This window comes from Balearica regulorum, chromosome 8 (genome assembly GCF_011004875.1).
Source record: "Balearica regulorum gibbericeps isolate bBalReg1 chromosome 8, bBalReg1.pri, whole genome shotgun sequence".
Classification (NCBI taxonomy): Eukaryota; Metazoa; Chordata; class Aves; order Gruiformes; family Gruidae; genus Balearica; species Balearica regulorum.
In genome coordinates, this window is record NC_046191.1 from 20,619,765 (window position 1) to 20,639,325 (window position 19,561).

The window sequence follows — 19,561 nt, forward strand, 5'->3', positions numbered from 1 at the left end:
ATTCATTTCCACACACACTTGGAGTACTAAGTCCTGAATCTGATTTCAAATTTAAAAGTGCCAATAAAATATATATCTAGATTCTAAAGTGGCAGAAGCTTCAAGAGGCACCTTAAAGCAAAGTCTAATAACATGTTTTTATATATGTCAATCAGTTTAGCCACTGAAAATTATTTTAAAATAATGAAAAATTATCTAGAAATTAAAGAATACTTTTCTTGCCCTTGTATAAAAACGTTCATTTATAAACACTACATTTGTTATGCAATCAAGCCATACTATTCCTTAACTAAAATACAAGAATTGGCTCCAATATGTTCAGTCATAGATTTTTGCAAATTATTTTAAGTATGTAGGAGGAAACCCGTCTTGACTAATAAGCTGGGCTTGTTCTATGCAAAACACATTGAACTTAAACCATGGATTCAAGTCCTTACCTAAATCTGACACTGTTCCTTCCCATTGTGTATCGATCTAAATAAAACAGTAGCTGCACCGATCCTCGAAATAAGTACAAACTGGTAAGGGAGAAAAATCATGAGTCAGCATCCTTCCTTTACTAATACATATGTAAAGAAAAAGTTACATACCAAAGAGTACTCCCTGCATTACAGTACGTCAAGAGAAGATGGGAACACTGTTCAACAAGAATAAAAATTGCATGGTGTTTGGATGGTGTCCTTCTTGAAAAGTGATGGCAGAAGATGCTGTTCCCAAGAGGAAGTGCTGGCCACTTGGGAGGAATATAGGAATGTTGTCAGAGCATGCAGGGATGCAACAAGGAAGGCTAAGGCCCACTTGGAATTAAATCTGGCAAGGGATGTCAAGGACAAGAAGAAGGGCTCCTTCAAGTACACCAGTAGCAAAAGGAACACTAGGCAAAACATCCCTTCCAGCCTCTACCATTCTATGATTTAGTGATTCTGTTTTCAGAGTGCATGTCCTGCTTGGCAATAACAACACTGGATGCAGAGTCCTCCTCCCACGTGTTCGCTGAGGCATACATACATAAGGAAAGGCAATTCACTTTTTTAACTGTTCTAACAAACTGGAGAGAGAGGCTGCTAAGTGATTCTTTGGTCTGAGCAAGGCTTATGATGTATATTGCTCGCTTAAACAAGGCTCTTCATTTCTTATTCTGTTGCCTCATCTTCTAAGCCACTTAATTAGAAATCAGTCTTGGGACAAATTTGGTTGTCTGTGGAGTCTTAGCAACAAAGACTGTATTTCCAGATATACATCTGGAGAATGGACTTGTCCTTTCAACTTTGAGCTGTCTCACTTTTTGCTTGCCTATTCCACAACGTTTAAGTTCTCTCTTGCCTTTAAGGCAAGGTCTCTACTACAAAATGGTGACACTCAAATAGTTGCATTTAGTGCTTAGAAAAGGTGAGATATCAAGAAGCAGTAGTAGTTGCACAGTTCTAGCACTCCTTAGAGCACTAAGAGTGTATTTTGTGCAGTTCCTGCTCAGCACTGCAAGAAAAAGCCATGGTAAGATTTTCATTTTACTCTTTCTATTTCTGCATTTATACAAAGGGCCAGACACTAAAATTGCTGTTAACAGTGTGTAATAATGTAGCTGAAAAAGCTTACACAGATTCCATTTAAGCCAAACATTAGACGCAGAACACATGGCTTCCATCAACTGGTTTAGTAATAACTTCAGTGGAAACAAGATCAGAATTTATATTCTTAAAAGTTCTACATTGCTAGGCTGTATTTTTTTTATTTTTTTTTTTAACAAAGATACTAAAGAAAAAGTATGGGAAAAAACCCCAACACGTTGCATGTGAAAATCTCACTAGATGCTTGACAAAACCAAGACTGTTCTCACAGGATCACAGCACTAAACATTTCTGTCCTTAACCCTAACCTTAAATTCAGTGGCATTTTAGAGGTCTTCTACAACACTGTTAACCAGATTAATACAGAGGCTGAAGCTAATCACTAAACACCACAACAATGAAAAAGGGCATTAAAAGACATATCTGTTAAAGGTGTACTATCATTTTCTTTTGTATTTGGTGCACAAGGGAAGGGGAAAAATTGTACTTGGCTTTTTACAAAAGCAGCCTGCAAATGGCTTGCAGTAGATCTGTACTTTTCAATGCCTGATAGCTTACAGACTTAGATGCCCGACCAAGGAGTTTGGATCCAGATCCTTCAGTGCAGAAATTATCAGATTTACAATGCTTCTGACAGCTTTAGTTTCTGAAGTTTCAATTTGGCTGCCAGACTGAATTATTGCAACATCCATGTAGCATTACTATAAATTCTGATTATCTGCTTCTTTAGGTTTGTTTGGGTTGGGGTTTTTTTCCCCATCTCCCTATAAATATACATGGGTCAGGATACTGTGAGAGCTCAGAGGACTTAATGTCCAGCTGTTCTTCCATATGTTCTCTAGGCCAACACCTGCTGCAGTGATACTACCAAGACCTCATGGTTGGCAAGCTGCTCTAATTCCACTCAGCTTGTAGGTTGAAAGGTCACTCCTTTAATGTAGTCAGTTTGTGGCTTCAACATTAAAGAGAGGGAGTTGCTATCACTGCTGGAGCTCTATTTTATGAAATACGGTGACAGTAAAACCAGACGCACACCACTTTCATAATTGCTTTAACTGTCCAGTACATCTTAGAAAAATAACTTCTAGGGCCTGATGAGAGGACGAGCCAACCTCTCCATGAACAAGAGAACCTTCTAACTCAAAGCTATGACATTACTCAAGACCCTAAAGAACTGGCTGAAGGCATGGTCTGAGGACAAGACTAATTTTCTCTCCTTTTTATTTCAGAGATACTATGAAAAGAGAATTGAAGATAAAGAGGCTTTTTTCTACTCTCTAACTCCCACTATAAAGGAGCCCGTAAGATCAAAACAAGATGAAGAACAGAGCAGAAAAGGCTGCATGTGAAGAAATCAAATGCTATGAATAGACTCTAACAGGATCTTAAACAAAACTTTTGATAAACAATGATGACCCTAAGTAACTAAATATAATGTGACTACTACACTGTAGCCCTTCAGCCCTAAATTCCATGGACAAATCAGAGTGTGAAAATAGGTTCAAGGCACATAGCAGTACATCATCTAATTTTTACTAAAAATTGGCACACCATATTAAAAACTTTTCCAGGTTGTACTTCCTTTACATGACAGCAAAACATGTCTTTTTTTTCCGGCTGCAATTTCTACACACTTAAGTAATCAGTGCTGAATCCCAAAAGGAAAAAATATTTTAGATGCCTACTGAATTAGAACAAGAAAGTAAGTGGACAAGGTATACACAAATAATAGGTGTAGGTTTATGAACAGCATACACCAGAATTTCCAAATATTCCCCATTGCAGAGAAGTGCTCCACAGTCACTGACCTCGCATAAGATGAGAAAATGAGAAAGCAGGCTGTAACATTCCACTGTCCCACCTTACCTATTTCCAAAACCAGAGGAAAGGCAGTTTTGTCTGACACAGGAGTCAGGACACTCCAACTTGTCTGAACAAACGTTTCAGTTTCACGGAGGTGAGTTTGCACCATCATTAGCTCTACATGATCCAAACTCAGTGGCAGCTCTGAATAGAACCAAGACACCTGACACCAGATTGATCAACAGACACGTACCATGGAAAGAATAAGGTCACTTTAAAAACCAAGGGCAGTATAGAAGACTACCCAGCAACTACAAGACCAGCCTAGAAGTGCACAAAAGTAAAACTTCCATCTACAAGTCATTGTTCAAATATGCAGCTTATGTAGGGAGAAGAGAATTAGATCTTTGTTCAAACACATTTACAACAAATTTAACAAACTTTAATGACGCTACCTTTTAATGACACTGCAGATGAATTCATTTTCCTGACTTCAATGTTCAAATTGCATCAAGACATTTTTTCATTTATATTTGTAAGAGAGAATCCTTTCTATTTACATGTGCAGTTTGAACAGCTGTATACGATGCCAAACACAAACATTTAAGGAAGTTCCAGCGTATTAAGTTTAACCCTCATTTCTGTCTCAATGATAGATGCAAGAATTCCAACTAGGTTGATTTTATGAACCAGTTAAATGATTTGTATTCAGAGCAACATTAAAAATCCCCATGACAAAGTGTACTTGAACAAAAATACCCTGCTTGTGACACATCCTTTACAAGTAATGTGTTTTCATTTTTCACATGTTGCATCTCATTTATTTTATTCAGGCACACATAGTTAAATCTACAAGATACGGTAAGCTTCCAATACCTTTGAAATAATAAATCATTTCTTACAGATGTTTTCACCCACTGCAAGGCTGCTGCTCATTAATCAAACATTATCAGTATCTATCACTGCCCAGTGATAAACAGTAAAGGCACCTCATTTTGAGTTTTGACTTTTATTCACTGGTTAGTCCCTGACCCTTACACTACCGCATGCTTATTAGAAATATGGAAACCCCTACCGCATGGTAGATCTTACTACAAGGAGTTTTAGAAGGAGTGTTATACAAGGAGAGGCATATTTTTCTTCAAGAACTGAAGGAAACAAAGTCAAGCTGCTCTTCAAATTGGCAACACAAATGCAATCACATTGTCTTCAAAGTTCTTTTCCAACATGTAAGTAAAACGTAACCATATAGGCAAACTCTTTCTGGTCTAGATCTTTTCATATCTGAAATGTTGAAATAAATATATGTTAGGCACTATGCAAGATATGTTTCATTTTTGATAAATGATTAAAATTTCATTTCGAAAACAGTACATAGGATACAACACATCCTTAAAACCAGCATAATCCTACAGGGGAAAATATAAAGAAAATGGTACAATGCGATAAAAATCTGATAAAAAAATTCAACTTCTTTGTGATACTTGAGAAATTGCTAGATAATAATAATGCAAAATAAAATTTGCATTATTTAATTTGCTTTTTTGGTCATTATACATCTTTTTCAAAATACTGGAATAGAAATAAAATTTGGAGAAGCAGCACAAATTGCAAGTGGTTAGGAATGAAGACTTCTGTACCTCCAAGGAAAAGCCTGAATGTTTGCCAGGAAGAACACAGCCTAGCTTCTCCACAGCGCTTTTACAGTACTGAGCACTTTTATAGCCCTTTTAGTGCTAAGTCTCACTATTCCCATATGATAGTAGAGAAGAATGAAGAAGAGAGTCAGCCAGGAGGCCAATAGCCAGAGCCCAAGTCTCACTCTCAGCAGAGCATCACACCACACTGGTTCTCTCCAGTGTTCTACTGTGGCGCATGATTTGTATTTTTGTTATTAACCAAGGGAAAAATTAAAGGCAATGAACGTGGCTTCCAGTTAAAAACAACTACCATCTCCTGCCACAGCTGCAATTCACTCAACTCTCCTTTAACTGAACATTTTGTTTGCATATTCTATAGCTTTCTGAATGAACACTGAACACCACACTTGTATCTATGATTATTCACTCTGCAAGGCTGATTAAACACATTCCATTCTTGCAAGCATGGCAGGGCTACAGAAGTGACTGAGCTACAATGTGTATTTTCTATGCTTCAATACAATAAAGGGCACATTCAGCACATGCAAAAGCCCATATTTGCATTTGAAAAATAAGTAACCAACTTGCCAATGTAGTGGGTGTATTAAGACTCTTATGTCCCTATGATTTAAAAAGTGCTAAGATTTCAAAACTTCCTTTACTTAATTTTATTGGGCTTTCCAGAAAAAGCTGTGCACAAAGAAGGCATGGATTGTAACAATTAGGGGTGATTTCTTTCGATTCTATCTACTGGGGAAAGGAAATCAGGGGGTTTTATGCAAATTAACACCAAGAGTTATTATCAAACAGCTACTAGAGCAACAGCACAGGCAGAAACTTTATTCCAGTGATTAGTACAGACACCACAAGCGAGTACCTTACGCTTTCTGCACAGAACGGTTGCTGTGTCTATCTCCCCCAACTCTGCAAATTTCTTTCTGCTAGGAACAGGCAAGAACTCGAACTCTGAATACAAGGAAACAAACTGGCAATTTAAAATCCCATACTGCGGGACAACTTCAGGATCTCTAACAACCTTGAACTCAAGCTGACCACACCAACCCCCGCTGTAGCCTGCCATGCCCGAGCTCTTGTGCTGAAGCTGCAGAGGAGGCTGCAGGAACCGGGCTCAGCTGTCGCCTGGGGATCCCGCATGGAAGCGCTCTGCCAGCCCGCTGGGGCATCCTAAGCTTTGCATGGAGCGCGTGGGGGATAAGCCACCTCCCTCCGGGGAAGGATCAGGTAACTAAAACTGCCTAAAATCTATTCAGAACAGGCACGACAATGCTTCATGTTTTGGACTTCCCCTTTTTACCCAGCCACCAAAAGTGTTTCTTCTACAGCACACTTGCAGAATATCAAACTCAGGAGCTACGAGCAACATAAAAATGTAAACAACTGCTATTTGGTTGCCCAGGTATGTAAATCTTCCTGGGAACATTTTTTTTGGTTTTGAAACAAACCTTCTCTAACTTTCTCAAGGTTATGAAACCTTCTCCCAGATAAAAAATTAGCCATCATTTTGCATCTGCAAAAGATTTGTATTGGGCCACAATAGCAGCATCAAGCCTGTGTTGCCCAGCGAATAGAAAAGCAATCACACATCTAAGTCACCTGTATACTGAAATAATGAATTGTGATATTTTCAATATCTAACTACTAAACAATATACTAACTATAAAATTAGAGTAACTGTTTCTTTTATAAGATATGTTCCATTTTCATCTAAAAAATCCAATGTAATAGAGAAAAATCTATAAATATTGTACTTTGATAATTGTTAATGATGCAATCTCAATTTAAATAACTACCAGGTACTAAAATTTCACTATCTACTAAAATGTTAGAATCTATTTAAAAATACACATCACACTCAAATAAACAATCACCTATTACCATTAGTTACAAACCAACAATAAATTATTTATTAAAAAACCCAAAATCCTAGGAAATCTGCAGCGTTATTCCATTTTCTCTTACATCGGTGAAACAATAACAAACAAAACCTTGACAATTCCTAGAAATGTAGTAACACACCACAAGTTTCTACTTGGTACGTGATTAGTAATTTCAACACAACTGCAGTATTAACATTAAAGATTAATTGGCTGAAACCTGTTGATCTTTAAATTCTCATTACTCATTTTTTTCTTCCTATGAAACTAATCATCAAAGATCATTAAATGTTGAATCATCTTACTAGCTGTTGAATGCATTTTCACTTTCTTTAATGGTTCATGTTCAGCCCATTACATTTTTAGCACAACTGAACGAACAATAGCCAAAGGATTTCCTGTGAAAGAAAACACTGTCAAGGACAATGTTTGGAAAATATTTTCCTTTGTTAGATAAACGTAATTTGTATTAGCATTATCCAAACACTCCAAGTACTTAGTACGCTTATTTCTGTCTTCTAATCTTGTAAGCGTTGTTTTATAAAGACAATTTACAGTAAATTCAGCATTAATACACTGAAAGCAGTAACAGTACAAACAGTGAATCTTAATTACTCTATATACCCCACACCTTGTGACATCACCAAGAAAGTGCCAAATTTTGAATATGGTTTGATACTATAAAATGTGCACAGAAGACTATGTGACTTCATGCACAAGGAATGTCAAATTTGATCTCAATCCTATAGGACACACCAGTATGCTACACAAACCCAGAGAAATATTTGCATGCATGTTAACCTTGCTTTTAAAAGACTTGACATGTGATACATACCATAATATTTATATGCTCTATCCTAATTATATACACAGTCTTAGTAATCATTAACATATGTATTTACACAGTGCCTTTTAATTTCACAGTAAAAGCAACCATATGACTGGCATCTCTGAAAAGTATAGATTAGAATAGTAAAGAACAATTTTCAAGTATCATGACCATGACAAGTGGTTCAAAAGCATGGATAATCTCTATCCACTCAAAATTCAAGACACAGAAGTAAAAATATTTACATAAGTTAGTTAAAGATTACTTACCATAGTGAACATGTAAAATTTTCTTCTTAGATATTTGTTGCCTTTAAAAACTACCATCCCATTAAAACTAGAGAGATCTGGAAGGCAGTGGATGTGCCTTCCCATGAAGCTATTGTATTGGATAAGAAAATTACAGATACTACTGGAACAGAAAAGCTTTTCAATTAGCGCATTAAGTGTGAAGGAAGGACTGAGGGATTCCCTCGGGCACAGACCGCAGGCAAAGGAGGCTACAGGTCTCAGAAGGCCCTTGGACTGCGAATCCCACCCAAACAGAATCACTATGGAGTGTGCCCCAAGTTATATGAAGGACCGAAACTGGCTTCAAGAACACCACCCAGGTGTCAGGATTTTCCCCTGAAATGAGGTAACTGCCCTTCATTATACCACACTGTTCCTAGATCAACCAAGCAATGATGAAAAGGGAAGCAGATGTCTAAGAAGCACAAGACAACTACGGAGTCAGACAGAACCCTCGAGCCCTGGCCATGCCCAGCGGTGGCTTCTTAGGGACCACTCTCCCAAAGCAGAGAAGTGGCAGAGCAAGAAGGCTTCCTAAAGCAATCTCAAAGTCCTTCGACAAGTACTACGCATCCACCACACAAATCCATGTTTTGTCTTAACTTGCCAATTCACGTCAACAGGTAGTTACGCCGCTTGTTGAGTGGGCAGTGAAAGGAATGTGAATTGAGAAACGTTATATTTATGAGACATAAATGCGTACAGGAAGATTGCTTAAAACTTTATTCATTAACACAAAAAAGTGCTTGCCATCTTCTCACCAATAATTGGCACTTAACAAGTGAGATTTTGATACACTTCCTACTTTTGTACAATCTTGAAAAATACACAAATTAAATGCAACAAACCTAGGTTTTTAACCAGCCTTTTGTCCTCCATAAGCAAGACAAAGAAAAGCAAGGAATTTATAAACCTATTGTTTAAATCCTGTATTGTGTCAACCCTCCTCTAGTATTAGGTAAAACAATGTTTCAAAAAGTGCCTGATTGTATTAAATACATATTGGACCACATGCACTCTCCTTACAAAGAAAGACAGCTCAACGAAAGTAAATGGATACGCACCAACTCACCAGCTGTATTTTAGACAGTTGTTCATCCTCTGTCTGAATAATAACATGGAAGTAAAAAGATGGCAGCATAATTAATACGTGTACATCTAAAAGATAAAAGCAACCGACTTGTGTTTCAGAAACAGGTAAGCAAGCAAAGCTCTTTAGGTGTAAAGCACTGAACTGTGTAACATCAGAATATGAATCTAACATATCTAACATCACTGTTTTGTTCAATATTTTCTTATGTACTTCTCAAACATTAAAATGCTTAAAAATAAAGGCTTGAATCAAGTCCCCAAAAGTCCTAAATAATGCTAGTCTACTAAGATGCTAAAAAATTAACTATTCTTAAAACAATAAGAATCAAATTGATTTTGTCATTATATTTAGATGAGCATTTCTTCAGGGAAACTGTCCAGCACCTTGGAAAGAGACAGCAGTGTTTCGTAAAACGTGCAGTAGAGATTGTTATGCTAAGTGGTTCTTTGGTAGGAAAGATAAGTAAATAAGAGCATGAAAATCTGTATAATTTGCAAGTGAATAACTTAAGGATGCCCAAGGGCAGATTATTAGTATTTTTCAAAAGTGTCCTAAGACTATTAATAATAAATAAGCTATTTTGTGCATCTGAGCCCTGAAAGCTTACAACTGCCTACTGCTTCCGATGTGTGTTAGGAATGTTCCACCAATATCCAGAGCAGTAGTGAGGACTACAGAACTGGAAGAACAGCTTACTACAAATGCCAATAATAGAAAAAGATGCCTCAAGCATAAAAATTCTTGGATGTATGTACATTGTTGGTCTCCAGGAAAGATGCTGCACTGGGAATAAAAGCAAATTCAAACATCTGTTACAAGCATGTAAGAACAGGTCCTTTCACAGAGTTCCTTTTCTAATATAACTATATTCCTTTTGGTTTTTAATAACAAAATGTTTTTAAAGAGTAGCATAACATGAATACTGAGGACTGAGGCTTTTATTGGAACCAATTTATGGTATAATTTGTTTATAATACTCTTCACATGTGACATGAAAAAATTAAGAAACGTGGCGTTATAGAAGGGTGTATTCATTCTCCCTGCTCTAAGCCATGAGCTAAGGGTCTCCAGGAGATAGACTATAAAGACCAGCTGTACTCGACTGCACGGATTTGTGTAGATCTTCTTCCTTGGGAAGTTCTCATTTCATGCAGGTACAGTTCAATGTGTGGCTTTGATCCTGTTCTGTACTAAATTGCAAATGCATCTATCACTGGCCTTCTCATGGATTGTTATTTAAAACAGAACAAAACTTCTCCAATTTAATTATAAAATTATTCAGGTTAGGTTACCATAAGGCAATTGTGAAGTCACTTGCAAAATGTTTTTAATTGACTTTGTCCAAATCCTGCCACTGCTCTTTGTCACTGTTGCTCTTCAAACTGGTCAAAGTACTCTCTGACTTCATGATTCATCTTGATGACTTCATTCTCATTATATCTAATACCAAGGTCGCACAGCTTTTCGCAACTAAATGGATTTGCATATTTTGTTTTGTCACAATAAAATGTAATTCCAGGTGTTTTCCCTGGCTCTGCAGCCTGTATTATCCTTTACTGCATAAGGATACTGATGCCTGAAAGGCCACTGTTGTCACCATTTAAAATCCTAGGTGAAAAGCACCGTCTTTGCAAGATAACCCTTGTCTACAAGTGTCAATAAAACCAACCCAGAAACTAAGCCAGGCACACATTTATTTTGAGTATTTAGCTGATCATGTTTCCAACAACATCATTCTTTCCCTGTACTGCCTTCCAACATAATATTTTTCTCCCCTGCTTGTCATGTTTTAACTGGTCTTTAGGCTTTGGCTTCCTTGCAGCAAAAACTGTATCATCTATGAAGTGGCAAACTACTTCTGAGATTATAAAATAATACAAACCACCACCAAAACCCCTCCAAAAATAGAATATCCTAAGAGCCTAAGGCTGCACAATACTTGTACTACAGTTCCATCTTTAACAAAGATGCGTTATATTTTACACGATTTGCTACATTACCGCTGAACGAAACAGGTCTTCACAAAGAGGCCAAAAAGGATAATTTCAGGGAACGTCTTAAATGCCAGGAAACAGAAAACAATTCTGAAATACAACTAACCAACAGATAAATCCTGGATATGTTTTCAAATGAGTTTGCCTCTAAACTTTTCCCTTTGGAGGTGATAAGTGAAATAGAAAGTGAAGAGAAAAAGAAAACTCAGAAAAACAAGTCAAAACAAAACCAGAGAAGCAAACAAATAAAAGTCTGTTCACAACCTGAAACAAGAACTATTTTGAACATGACATATTTCCTCCATAAATGTCTGTGCTGGCCATGGGCCTACGGGCCCCATATGCAGATTTCATGTCCTCCAAATTTAGTTTATGAATCAGGAGTACGATGCACAATTTTTTCCTATAGCACAAGCAAAATGAACATCTGTTCACTTTTTGCCACGTAGGTTTATATCTGTGTGGGTGGGTGCGAACAGAGCTCTTGATGTGTAATATTCTTCCCATCTGCACACCAGGTGGCACTGCATAGTTAATCAGAAGATAATAACAGGCATGAGGAGATTACTTACTTTTTGGGGAAGAGACAGTAAATCAATCTCACAGGGGTTTTTTTAAAAACAAGGTACATCAATGCTTGGACTTTTAATTTCTTTTTTTGGTGTGTAATTTCATTCCAATCAATGGAATCATCTGATCATATTATTGTTTGAATGCTATGTTAATTAACTATGAATGACTGCAATTATCACAAAGGTTCTTTCCACAAGGGATTTAATTTTTTTCTATGTACGGTTTTAACCCTTGCAAGCAGGATATACTATTTAGGATACATCCAAGCAACAATCTGCTTAGACTTACTCTGTATGCTCGTCTAACCTGCCATTTCACAGTATTTAATAGAACCTCTGAATACCCTAATACCATAAAACTGACTATATATCAATTCAACATCACAAGATGGAGGAAGAAACAAGAAAGCTTCATTACTAGCTGCATTTGCCATATAATGAAAAGTTAACTAGAAAAGTGGTTAGTGCTGCGAGTTTAAGCCTACGGACACTAAAGTTAAAGTGTCTAAGTAATTTCTGGGAATGGAGGCTTAAGATTTTTTTAAATGTTTTATCAAATAAAACAATCTTTGAAGATATATTTTTATCTGATCTTTATATCAAGAGAATGTAAATGTTATAGAATAAGGATAGAGGTTTGTGTAAAAGTCTGCAGAAAATATGTTTATGGTGACAGCCTTTCTATATATTTGTTTGAATGTCACATGAAACATGTCCTTAAGTACTGTAAATATTTAGGTCATTAATTTTCATTCAATTAAATAGTTGGTAAAAATTGGTTTGTATTTTCCTCTTTCAAAAAGAATATACAATGCTTTATGTGGTCTTAAAAGACAGAACCACAGAATCCTGTTTTCCAAAGAATGTAGTTGAACTTCAAGAAGGATAAGTAATAAAAGCCTAGTATTTCTGCATTTGCAGTGATAGCCAAGCAAGACACATACACAGACATTTTTTGTAAAAATTCTAAGTATTCTACCCTGAAAATCAACCAAGAGACACAGTAACACAAAGCGTTCAGACTACTCGGTTCTCCGTAAGATACCCTTCGCTGCCTTACTTTGCCGTCTCTGAGGACCGTGTGCTCTCTCCTCTAGCCCCTCACCCCACCACTGATTCTGCTTTTGCTCTCAGCGTGCTGATTCTCTATTGCCCTGACTCTCTGTGGTGCTTACAGGAGGCAGCAACTGACACGAGACTTTTTTTTTAATAACGAAATTTTCAAACAGATTTGTCAGCTCAATCACAAATTCTTCACAAACATTTCTTACCAAAAAGCAAGCAGAGCTGATTCTAGGTAGAGTACAGTGAGTGTAATATACCAAATCTGAAAAGGATTTTTTTTTTCTATGCACAGTTTTAGAGGTTAGTTTTAAAACTTTGAAAGTTCAATTGGGAGATTTCATTCCTATTCATTAATGTTTGTGAGTAACAAAATTATACCAAAGGACTTGTAACTGAAAGATAAATGGAATTTTAAAGTGAAAATTGTAAGGACTAATTTTACATCTCTAATTCTTAATCTGCATTTTTAATTGCCATTGAAAGAAGACTGAATAAGTTTAGAAATTGCACCAAACTAAATGACAGTGAAAAGAGAACTAAAAAATAAAGTAGAGACTTCCAGAATTTATTTAACAGGTTGTCCCCCCCTTTGTTTGGTGGCTGCCTTTTAGCCCTGTGAAAAAATTCTCATGTGCGCTATTGTCTATTGTTACTTTTGATGTAAGAAACTGAGATTCATGGACTAGCCTTTAATACTTATGTTAGCTCTAATCTGAAATCAGGACTGCTGGAGAAAAACAGAAGAATGGTCTATCTCTTCAGACTTTGTAGGCAAAACACAAGACACATCTGCTGCCAGATGTTGCAAAACACACGTTTTTGTAGAGAGGAAACTGAGAAGACATGAGACCTTAACAGTGGACAGGGAAAAGGCAATTCACATACACATTCCTCTAGAAATAAACAGAAGTACAGTAAAAGAAACTAGTTGGATGAAATACAGTTCAGATAAGGCAAAACCCGGGAGACTGAAGAAAAGACCTACCAAAAGCAAAACCAGTAACACGCAATTCCGTGGCTGAGATTCACCTACTATTTGTTCTGAGGTTCTGCTATCGGAGGGCAGTGTTGGCTTTCAGTGCCATTGCCCAGATTGATCTCCTTCATTATCACTTATCCAGGTAACTATGAAAGCATTTCCTCAGATCTAGTGTTTAGTAGTTCAAGATAGGTCTTTGTAACCCCAAATTCCACATCAGTCTGTACAATGTTATACACACAGCCACAGCCTAATTGGGAAAGATAAGATGGTGCAAAATAAAATAGGATGGAGGTAAGGTGTGTCTCGAACTGAGACCCCAGAAGTGTCCAAATGTTGACACATACTGACCATCTGTTTTTGTTTTCAGGTCTAGTACAAGGTCTACCTCATGTGACATTCCCACACACGAATAGATTTTTCCTAATGCATAACTGTGTGGAAAATAACTTTCAAAATTCTCCTTGCATCTCCACTTGCCCTCATAGAGCTGGCTATTTACAAGTGCTCTTCCATTTCATGAATCACACATGGACTCTTGCATAATCCTGACTGATAAATTCTTGAGTTCCATCTGATTTGCAAGACTAAAAGTGTGCTCTTCAAAAATCACATTGCTATGAAAAAATCCTCTCATGGTGTCCTCCCATCTGAGACTTCATCTTCTTTTACACACCCATTCACTTTTTCTTTCTTCCACTAATAGGGAAAATGGAAACCTATCACGTTTATTTTCCATCAAGGTACAGAGTCATTCAGAAGCAAACAACAATCTTTCAAAACAAAAAATCTATTTTATGTAAGTAGTGTTCTCTAATTAGTTTACTCCCATGATTCAGGCTAATGTTCAAATGTGACATTTCATTGAATATAAGTTTGTTCAGCAGGCAAAGAACACTAAAAGAAATACAGTATAGACTCATAACGGAAAAATTGCTGTTTAGAGTTTATAAATGCTCTATCGCATCAATATAGTTAACCCTAGAAATCTGTAAACCCTTGGTTTGCCCTCCATCTTTCACTACCAGTACATAAGCCACATTACTGTCCAGTGTCTTACACGGTGCTGTAAAAGAGAGGTGACAGGCAGACATGGGGGTATACAGAGAGGGACCAACTTCATCATGAATGCAAGTTAGCTTCCAATAACAAAACTTCGTAGAACACATAATCCTTCATTAGCATTTATACCCTCTGTTTCCTAATACAATCAGTGAACACATGGTTTACAGGAGAATTATGCTTCAGATACCTTCTCTTGTTTATTAAAATTCTGGCTGTGTTCCTTTACCTAGCATCTGTGTGGCACAATGGTGTTTATATATATTTCTAACAAAAATACTTTATATAAGGATTAGTTTATTAGGGTCAGAAAATAAACCCATATACCTAAAACAAACATTCTAATCCTATGTATAGTGCTCAGTGGTTATTTTTGCTAACCTTTAACTGAACTGTTATCTAAAATTTCTGAGAAATGCAGGCAAATCATGCTGATTATTCCAAAAATTACTGATGATTTTTTCCTAAATGCTAGACTCTCAGAAAACAAATCTTTATTTATGAATTAATCCCTCATTGGTGAGATTTTACAAAGCAGCTTGAAAGACACAGATTAAAACAATAAAGAAGATAAGTTGGACCATTGCTTTGTATACCATTAAATCAAAATATGACACATCAGAATTCCTATACATGTGAAGTCTCTAACAATGTGAGGATTTAGGATTATATAAATCACAATGCTCTGTACTATAATCTCATGACAGAATAGACCTGCAAAGCTTATTATACTGCATACCCAGATGGTAAACAACAGTTGTCGCTGTACTAAGAATTACATCTCTGTAATCAATAATAGGAAGGAGGAACAGTTGGACAACTTGTTTCCTATTATGTTCACTTAGGCAACGTCTAGATCAATAAACAGCATTAAGCCTCATACCAACTGTAGACAATGCCTGCTCAACATGCCTATCATATGGCAGCGATGGGTCCAGCTGTACTTCAAAATACTTGTAAATGGATAACAATTCTAACCTAACACTAAAAAGAAGCAATAATTCAAATAGCAGGCAGGTGCAGGACTTCTTTAGCATATGAGAGAAGACAGACTTATGATGCCCGTTTTAGCATAAGTCAAAGTCAGCTTATTTTGGTAACCGGTCCCATAATTACACTTTACTACAGCCTATCTGAAGTATGTTACATGGTTTATTTGGAGGAAAGAAAAAAATCAACCAAGCATGGTATCACTAGCTTACATACAGAGTCAGTAACTTCGTGGATATAGTAAGCTGTTCGCAGAAATTGAAAACTGAACTTGTGTATCGCTCTAGGCCAACGTGACAATTAATTATGAGTAATTTTTTAGTTCATCCCTTTTTTAACTATTTAAACAAACAATAAACCAACCCATTCAGCTACATTCTCATCTTACTAAAAATCTATCGTATTAATGTGAAAATTTTAACAAAAAAATATCTTAAGACAGGTAGCTTTAGTTTCCCGTTTTTTAAATTTTCCTTATTTTCCATACTTTCATAATGCATCAAATTGAAGCTGTCTCACACCATGCTATTAACACAGATACCAGTCCCAGTTTATTCTTAGACAGTCATTCAATTTCAAGATGACAAAACACAGGACAGCAAGCTCTTCTTACCTATTCCGATAAAGACCGCTTCATAGCCATCATCTTTCAAGGTACGGAGTGTCATCCCATCCATTGCAAGGCCTTTGCTAAAAATTATCTGAAAGAATTAAAGATCATTGCTTTTAATGTGACAATGTGAAAATAATTTCTATCTCATCCTGCATACAGACATCTCACAGGATCTTCTAGCGAACAAAGAAAATTATTTTTTTCCCCCTAAACCAGGCTTAAAAGGCCGGATTAGCTCTGATTAAAGCAAGTGACCCAAACTAGAGATGGGTAAAAAGGTATCTTCAGATCATCCTCAGATGGGGCTCACCACAGGCTAGCTTGGTTTCTGCCGTAAGCTAAAAGAGTTAAAGCAAGCTAAACGAACAAAGAAAGCCTGTCTATGGAACACCATACTGATATAAAGCTAAAAATGGCAGTTTTCTACTGCGAGCAAATTGCTGTATTCAGTGCTGCCTACAAAAGGTTGTATTCCCACGGGAAAATGGGAATTTCAGCTAAACAGATCACCCTGCACACCAACCAAAACCCAAGCAGTTTAGGTTATTGCAGAAACATTAGTGAAAGTATGAGCCTCTTACAGAGACATAAAGAAAATAAAAGACGTGACAGTATTCTGTATTAACAGGGGTTCTGAACAGAAAACCAGGCAATGTTTTCCTGCTCAGTATCAGGCACTTGGTAGGCCTCCAATTGCATAGACTGCAATGCCAGTCCTGAAGGAAGGATGGTATTGCTTTGTGCTGCACTCTCAAAGCTCACAGCCTGAATTTTGCACTGAGACCACTAGCTAGAACACCTTTGTGTCAAAACCCTCAGTGAAGCCAATGGTGGTTTTGTGGATTCAGAAAACCTGCCTGCAAAAGACTGGGACAGAGATAGTAGTAGGTTTGAAGAACGTTCTGTGCAAATTACAGCATGCCCTGCTTGCTTGTAATGAAGATGACTGCTCTGCATGGTAAACTAAGAAAGGTTTTCAAAATTATGAATGAGATCAGTTTTGATTTAAACTTGCAATTGTTAATTCTAATTTAGACATGCAACAATGCCCAGAGTGCATATTTATTGAAAGAAATAAGTCACAGTAATAAAAATGCACCTGTAATCTATACTTGTTTCAGTTCAACTACTGTTCACTTCCAGAAACAAAAGCTGACAAATTTTTGTAATGTTCCACCAGCAATTCTGCTTTGAGCAGCCGCTGCACAGGTTGAACAACTACACTTGTTATAAGAGTGAGAAGGGGAAGAGTGTTTGCTGCGTGTTCAGCAAACCAGCTGCAGCAGTCTCCCGTGTAGAGGTCATGCAATTGAGGACACCTTTTGCTCGTCTCTCCTAACCCAAGGCTTTTGAGCACATAAAGTGTGTGTGATTCCTCTTCTGATATTTTGTACTTCTTGACATGGCTATGTGGGTTTTTATCTCTGTACTTTAGACTCTCTGAACTTGAACGTTTTCCCCCAGTTTTTGTTATATCACCTGTGTATTCACTTTACAAAATGCCACGCTCTATTGTGTAAGCACTATACTTTGTGATCTTAACAGTTTAGTCTTCATGTCATTGTAGATCTTGTTTGTTATTGAATCTGCCTATGTTCTATTTAATACACTTTTCCTATTGGTGAAAAAAAAAAAGCCAGATGTAAAATACAGTGTACAATACTTAAAATACCAATTTTTGTTTGTCTTTGCAGATTTAGTATAAATTTTATAACAGGTGCAAAAGCCGTGTACAGTTGTAATCCTTTCAAGAATACAGACTACATCCTCACTAGCAACAAAATACATTCCATAAATTGTCATTACATTTTTTTCTCCTATTGTGTACATAGGTTATAAAAACCTAATGAAGGAATTTAAATGGCAATACTATTTTATGTGGGGATTCATAATACTCCTAGGGCCTAGCTCTGTAATCCTTATTCAGCTGACTAATTCTTACTAATTTCAGTAGAATTACTTGAATAAACAGCACTACTGAGCATTTACACAATACAGCACCTTCCACCACAGATTTGAAATGCTTTAAGTAAACACCAGAAAATATTTCCAGCTTATAGAGGTATAAAGCTAAGGTACTTACTTAACCAGTTTACCAAAGGGTCAATTGCAAACGAATGGCAGAGCTTGGAAGCAAATTTACATTGAGATTCTCTGCTGCACTTCAAAACTGCAGAGGACTTGCAGGTCAAGATGACATAGGGGCTCTATCCAGTCATTCTGGAGACCTTGTCATAACAGGGAGCCCTGGAGAACTGAGTTTTCCAGAGGGTTCCCTGGATTGCCCAGCAATTTTGTCTAAAATTTGCTCAGTGATCTGCTTTTAGCCCCATCCATAACTCAACCTCCATTCTGTCAAGGGTTGCAAAGGGATCTTTAGAGTAGAAAAATAGATGAGTAGCATTTAAATCCTTAACTTACATCATACCAACATTTTTATAAAACCTGGGCAGGATGACGTTTTCACTTGAGTCTTGTGACAACAGGCTACTGCTTTTACAATATGAACCAATGCGAAAGATTCCAAGAAGAATTTCTTGCTTCACTGAATTGCTTTAGTATCGTGTTAAAAATATAATATCCCTCTTGGTACTCAAAAATTCGATCCAGTGATGCATCCTACATTTGTAACTTCTATTAAAATGTGCAGCAGTTTTAAATACTATCTAAATCTTTAGCTCAAGCCCTAAATTAACAATAAAGCAATGTTCCCATTATCTATAAACAACACACATTTGTTTAACGGAATAATGCATAACTATTGCTTTCCAAGAAGTTGAATAACTGTTATTGTTTATAATAGATGATCATGTTAACACTTTGTTTAATTTGATGCATTTTATTATAAAATTAACTTGGATGCAAGACTGTATGATAAACCATTACAAAAAAACTCAGGGACAGGGAACAAAAGGAGAAGTATCAAATATGAATGTTTTAAGTAGTGCCAAACTTGCATTAAAAAACCACGATTAAAAAAATCAAATAATTCCAATAGGTACATTGAACCCCTAAAGCAATTTAGGAATTTGTTTCTTACAGACAATTAATCACATGCAGGCATGCCAGATGAGAACTATTGATTGCCCTTTTCCAAACTAGTGGCATTCAGACAGGAGACAGACAAATGCCCTGAGCAAGAGGAAGCATCTTCCTGCCTCTGTCTAG

The 19,561-nt window shown here is 36.7% G+C and overlaps 1 protein-coding gene across 1 annotated transcript in view; it reads right to left on the reverse strand.

The window, feature by feature from the left end:
• Positions 1–19,561, reverse strand: part of DPYD (dihydropyrimidine dehydrogenase) — a 361,699-nt gene that overhangs the window by 216,416 nt on the left and 125,722 nt on the right. The window contains 1 exon segment of the mRNA XM_075759993.1: positions 16,394–16,481. Within this exon segment, the coding sequence (XP_075616108.1) occupies positions 16,394–16,481 (88 nt within the window).